General features: G+C 34.9%; 2 protein-coding genes across 2 annotated transcripts in view; one reads left to right on the top strand and one right to left on the bottom strand.

The window, feature by feature from the left end:
- Positions 1-3873, bottom strand: part of eme1 (essential meiotic structure-specific endonuclease 1) — a 12308-nt gene extending 8435 nt beyond the window's left edge. The window contains exon 1 of the mRNA XM_016532339.1: positions 3841-3873. The gene's annotated coding sequence lies outside the window, so the exon portion shown is untranslated. The remainder of the gene's footprint in view (positions 1-3840) is intronic.
- Positions 3874-3880: 7 nt separating this feature from the next.
- mrpl27 (mitochondrial ribosomal protein L27) lies at positions 3881-5797 on the top strand. The gene is made up of 4 exons (XM_016532340.1): positions 3881-3962; positions 4350-4475; positions 4598-4671; positions 5430-5797. The coding sequence occupies exons 1-4, from the start codon at positions 3896-3898 to the stop codon at positions 5634-5636; spliced, it is 474 nt and encodes a 157-aa protein (XP_016387826.1). The 5' UTR covers positions 3881-3895; the 3' UTR covers positions 5637-5797.
- Positions 5798-6520: the final 723 nt, after the last annotated feature.

Raw genomic sequence — 6520 nt, 5'->3', positions numbered from 1 at the left:
AAAATGAAACAAACTGCCAGCAGGTGGCAGTAAGTCACTGATTTTTATTACTGAATCATTCATTCAATTGATTCGTTCGAACAGCTGATTCATTCAGGAATGAATGAAGTGACTGTATTTATGAATGGGTAATCATGAATCACTGACTCACTAGATTTGTTTAAAAAAAAAACTGTTCATTCATAAACGAAACACCGCTGTGTTTGAATGGAGATGTGCAGCAGCTCCGCTGTGTCTTTGTTTTAAACTATTTTCGACTACGAAATAGGGCAAAATCAGACAATAGTGTTATAAGTCAGACAATGTAAGTCACTTAATATTAACTTCTTGTTTATTGAATTGTATTGTATTAAATCAGTTATCACATTTACAAACTCCCTTAAAAATCATTAAAAGCGGTCACTCATCTTAGTTCGTCACTGCGGTCACTTAGGTCACTCATTTCTTGAAGCTCCCCTGAGCGCAATCACAAGCATGATGATGATCGGGTCAGTCGCACTGGTGCTCCTAAAAAAATTTTCAGTCGCACGCAGTAGTTTTCAGTCGCACTGTCGAGCCCTGCACAGATTAAAAACTTTTTCAAACCATCCTCTGCTCTGCGATGTTTCGTTAGATAGGCTGGAAAATGTTGAAACCGAGTCTGACCACCAGATGTCGCTAATGCGCACTGTGTTAAAAAGCTTTGAGTAATGAACCGTTTTTCGGCACAATTTGATGAAAGCCTCAAACGGTTCAGAAAGCCTCGGTTTCCCATCACTAGCAATCTCAGCGCCATCAAAGTAAAAGTCCCGACGCGCCTCGAACACATCGGCCAAACAGAAAAACTTATCGGCCGATGCCGATATTTGAAAAATGCCAAATATCGGCCGATATATCGGTCGACCACTAGTTATAATATGTCAGACTAAGGCTGTGCAATATTGAAGAAAAATGTGATATGCGATACCTTGTTAAAAAATGCGATATTCGATATGCGATAGCAATACGATATTGCTTAAAGTGTGTAAAATCAATTTAAATGATATTTTAAAATATTTAAAAATGAAAATTATATAACCAATTTGTTTCACATTCTTTCTTGGAAAATAAAGAATCACTATAACTTCTGAAAGTGACCAGCAGTAATTTAGCATTACTTAAAAAGTAATGTCACAAATCAGAAAATGTAATTTAACATCAATGTGAACATACAAACAAAAAAATGAATGACACTAATTTGATATCATTGTGACTTTGCTTTCCATACACTTTAAGTACTTCTTCATATACCACAGCAAAAACTATAGTCTGAGAAAGTTCAAACATGATTAAAGGCAAGTGAACAGTCAAATACACAATTTACAAGCATAGATAAAATAAACAGTAGTATTCAGGTACAGAAATGTAATAATTAAGTGTAAAATAACACTGCATAGTGTTCACTGTATGAATTAAATTTAGATTAATCTTTGTTATAGACGTTTTGTTAACATTAGTGTCATATTCAGCAGCACGTATTTATAGGCTGCTGTCCCTTTAAATCCGACTGCACGGATCCAGTATAATGATACACATCCGATTTCGTTCTCAGCTGTTTACATTCATTTAAAACATAACTCTTCTGAACATTCATTAATCTTAGGTATTCCAATATTTAATAACAGGATGTTAAAATTGAGAGTTGCAACTGTGTTATTTAATGAGCTAACATGAACTAAGACTTATTTTAACTTATTTTTTAAACAAAGATTAAAAACTTCTGTAGCAAATGTAGCATTAACTTAATGCATTAACTAAGGTTAACTAATGAGGTCTTATTGTAAAGTGATACCTACGGTCTTTATAGTTCTTTTGCACTTTAATCTGTGTAAAACTTTTAACTTTATACATTTTTCTGTATTGCTTTATTGCATTTAAATGTTCAGTTATTTTGATACCGGCATATCCCTATTAAAATGATAATGATATCGCACGCTGTTGCGATATGCATATTGCGATATTTACATTTGCAATATTTCGATAATTTCGATATATCGTGCAGCCCTATGTCAGGCTGCCTGTTAATCAAACTCCCGGCGAAAGGGTCAATTGAGCAGCCAATATTGGGCAAAGTACAGAAATAACTGGGGCTAAAGAAATGCCTGCAGTTAATGCCACGTGCTGCACTTTTCACACGTCTCTTTAAATAAATGTTTAATGATATAAGGTCTTTGTGTCATTTGGAGCGACCACTCATCATGTGGTGCGACCAATAATAGCAATAACTGTATTAAATTAAAAATAAAATATCTAATTTCTGTGGTTGAAATATGAATCACTGCTACAGTATGCTTAAGTGAATGGTATTTTTAAAACATTTTTATCCGTTTTATGCAATTTACAGGAAAAATAAGTCTGTTAACTACATTTAAGAGGCAACTCTGAAATTATAGAACAAAAATAAGATATCATTATTTACAAAAACTCAAATTAAATGCAAATACTTTGTTTCTAAACACTTTAATTACTGAGAACATGTTAAGCATGTTAAGGAAATTATTTACTTTTAATATAAATCATGGTCGCACCACATGACATTTTTAAAGGGGTCATACGATGCCCATTTTCCACAAGTTGATATGATTCTTTAGGGTCTTAATGAAAAGTCTGTAACATAGTTTGGTTAAAATTTCTCAATGGTAGTGTAAAAAATCGCTTAGGAGTCATTCTTGTCTACATCTGCTCCAGAGGTGAAACAATGGCGGACTGATGATAGCTCACTCAGAGCGGGTCTAAGGTAAGACGCCAGTATCATGTCATTCCAAACCTGACCGACTTTCTTCTGTGGAACACAAAAGAAGATATTAGGAAAGTCAGGGTGGTCTAGACCAGGGGTTTTCAACCTTTTAGGACATGCGCCCCCCCCAAGTTTGTCTAATTTCACTCGCCCACTAGCCCAAAGCTACAAAATGCGGCAAGTGTTAAAGTAGCCGAATTCCGCGGGAAAACCGCGGACTTGGCAACACTGAGCATGACTGATACTCGAGCCAACTCTGTTCTAACTGTCGACTAGCAGTGGGAGTCAGATTGCCCCCTACTGGATGGCTAAAGATTTGTTAACTCATATTCATAAATGTGATACAATATATATATATATATATATATATATATATATATGATATCCATTTTATTTTTAGCAACACTTTATATTTAAGAAATCATACTATATATTACTGGTTAAGTCAAAACTTTATTTTAAATTATTTTATTAGCAAATGATGGCATTGTTCTAGCTGACGTTTTCAACACTACCATACTTCATTCTCATAGTTTCAACAAAATCTCATCTGATCTCTTAGAAAGCTAAGTAACTTGTTTAAATCAGTCCATAAAAAATGTTAGCCTACTACTGCAAAATCATAGTTAATATAGGATTTCCTGGCAATTTATCTCTTTAACGTTACAGCGGTGGATACCACAATTTAAAACCGCTGTTCAAGCTACCACAGCTTAAACATTGTTCAATCACTGTAACTGCGGGATGTAGGAAAATATGGTTAAGTTACTTCCATACAACAATTTTACATTAATATGCTGTTGAAACATGATCAACTAATATTCGGTTAGGAGAACAGTGCTGATTTCGCGATATTCAGTCACAACCACAACAAGCACCGTCGCGTGTGACTCTATTAGACAACTATTGTTTACATTCGTACACTCACGGAAAGACAGAAACGAACAAAAGTTTCCAGCTCAAGACAGCAGACCACATTAAATATCAAGATACAAATGCTCATGTAACTCAGCATCCTCTCAAATATTCTATTGCAGCTGTACATATACAATATTCATTAAATACATATTTTTCTTTCTACTCACTCACGCCAGTCAAATTCTGTAGTTCGCGGGTTCTGAAGAATCACGTGAGCGCGCCATGTGCGTCACACTCACGTCATTCAAGATGGCGGCGCTCGCGTCCTTGATGCTGCAATCCAGAGCCTGTATGTAGAATGACCGTTTTTATGACTTTTTCGGATTGTATCATGTACAGTGCAAGTCAGGTATGAATCATAGTTGCTGATATAAAATAAGTGAGACCTTTCAGCGTTTTGTAATGACTGTTAGTTGGTACTAGCGTGCTAAGCCACCATTCCCTGACAGCACAGTGAGCATGTGTTAAATGTTGACTGCAGTATCAACAGCATTTAAACTGTGATAAGCCGATGTGGCTTACATTTTGTAAATGGTAATGCAGGTCGTTAAGGATCATGTTAATTTAGTGCTCAGCAATCAGTTATATCAAACTGATGCCTATGACGTGAAGGAAAGTTTCAGCATCATCTACTTTGTTGCAGGCAATGATTTCTGTGTTCCTCTGGTCTTTGCAGGCATTCTGTTCAGTCAAACACCCACAGTTGTACTGACGAGATTTGCTTCAAAGAAATCAGGAGGAAGCAGCAAAAACCTAGGAGGGAAGAGTGCTGGCCGTAGATATGGTTACAAGAAACAAGATGGTACTTTTTGGTTATTGACCTTGATCTCATATGAGAAACATGTTGAGATTTTGTTTTTTTCTGTAATTGTGGCTATCTTTTTTTATCCTCCATTAATTTACATTGTCTTTCCTACTTTTAAGGGAACTTTGTACATTCAGGCAACATCCTTGCAACACAACGCAAGGGTCTAATGCGCTGGCAGCCTGGAGCTCATGTAAGATGTTTGGAATCAAATATTTTCCTATGAGTACCCGTATATAGCTATAGCTGTGCCTGGCTGGGGCAAGTTATCATGTGTTTTATGTTGTTATTGTATACCATTTATTAATTACAATTTCTGGTCACTAAAACCATGCTTTGATATTTTTGTACAATATCAAATTTCTATTTATGAATTACTTTATGCTTCAAAATCGTTTCACTTTTTAAATGTTTGCTGAAATATCTAAATATGTAGTCCTTTCTGTTTTCACAAGCATACAATGACAGAACAAAAGCACAGCATATAGCACAGTTTGTGACGGAAGTCACTATATACACTATATATATATATATATTATATATATATATATATATAGAACTTATTTTTTTATACATTTTCTTAATATTTTGAAACTTTTAATTCATTGCTCTCAAAATCTCTTAAAATTTCTCAAAATCCTAAAACTCCATACAATTATTAAAATTATTCCATACAGTCGTCGCCGATAGCCTCGTGGGCAGCGCGTCGACATGTAGCGCCATTGCGCTTCGGGCGTCCCGTGTTCGAGTCCCGGCTTGTGGACCTTTCCCGATCCCATTCCCCCTCTCTCCCACTTCGCTTCCTGTCTCACTACTATCCTATCAATAAAAGGCAAAAACGCCAAAAAATAAATCTTTAAAAAAAAAAATTATTCCATACAATTATTAAAAACTGTAAATGGACAGCATTCACCTTACTGGAAATCAATCTCTCATTGTCTGTCTTCACAGGTCGGTATTGGAACCAACAAAACACTTTATGCCCTAGAGGATGGTATCGTCAGATTCACCAAGGAGGTGTACATTCCTCTACCACGTAGTGCCGAAGCCAGGGATGTGATCCCAAAACTTCCCAAGGGTGCTGTTCTGTATAAGACCTTTATCAATATCATTCCTACAAAACAGGAGAATAAATTTAAACTAGTGGACATGGTATGAAAAAGACTTTCTTCAACTCCAGTTTGATCTGGATTCTTTGGACTGGTAACCCACCCTGGAATATTTTGATGGTCTCCTTTCAAATGTTTCTAAAAATTCAGCAGTGAAATATTTAATTTATTTTTTATTTGTACAGTCAAGTTATATTCTAATAAAAGTGTTACCCTAACCTTGTGTGACTTTATTATGTTCAATACCTTAAAATACACTACATCATTAAATACAAATTCATTTACACTCTTAAGAAAAATGGTTCTAAACAGTACCAGAAAAGGGTTCTTCGGCTTGTAACAATAGCAGAACCCTTTTTAGTGCTAAATAGAACCTTTTTATAGGGTTCCATATAGAACCATGCTTTGAGAATGCTATATAGGACCTTATCGGTGTTATAAATAACCTTTTTAATGATAGTTTTTCATTAATATTAATATGTTAATATGATTAATATTAGTATTATTTGTATATATTATTTATTAATATTGTTTTTACCCCTCTTATCTGCCTGGTCTTATAATATCTTGAAGTGTCTATTAGGGTTTAAAATCAACAACAACAAGGTGTCAGTTAGGTACTTTTTTTAATGACGTGAAATTGTAGCAAAAATGACAGTGTTCTAACAACAGTTATTAGCAGAGTATATTAATGAATGACAATGGACATTGAACATAAATAGATGCTTAAAGAAATAAAACAAAATAGAACATGAAATATTGTATTGAAGACCAGCTCCAGTGAAATATCTTCGCAATCCTCTATGATACCTCTAAGTTAATCATTATCTGTATTTTGGTGGGATTGAATGGCAGTTTCTCTCTGCAGATGATGAGGTTGTAGGATGTGACAGTATCTGAAATGCACAATTGAGTTTAGATATACAATGTGTC

The sequence above is a fragment of the Sinocyclocheilus rhinocerous genome, unplaced genomic scaffold, assembly GCF_001515625.1.
Source record: "Sinocyclocheilus rhinocerous isolate Xijiao unplaced genomic scaffold, SAMN03320098_v1.1 scaffold1537, whole genome shotgun sequence".
NCBI lineage: Eukaryota > Metazoa > Chordata > Actinopteri > Cypriniformes > Cyprinidae > Sinocyclocheilus > Sinocyclocheilus rhinocerous.
This window is presented reverse-complemented; position numbering and strand designations above follow the sequence as displayed.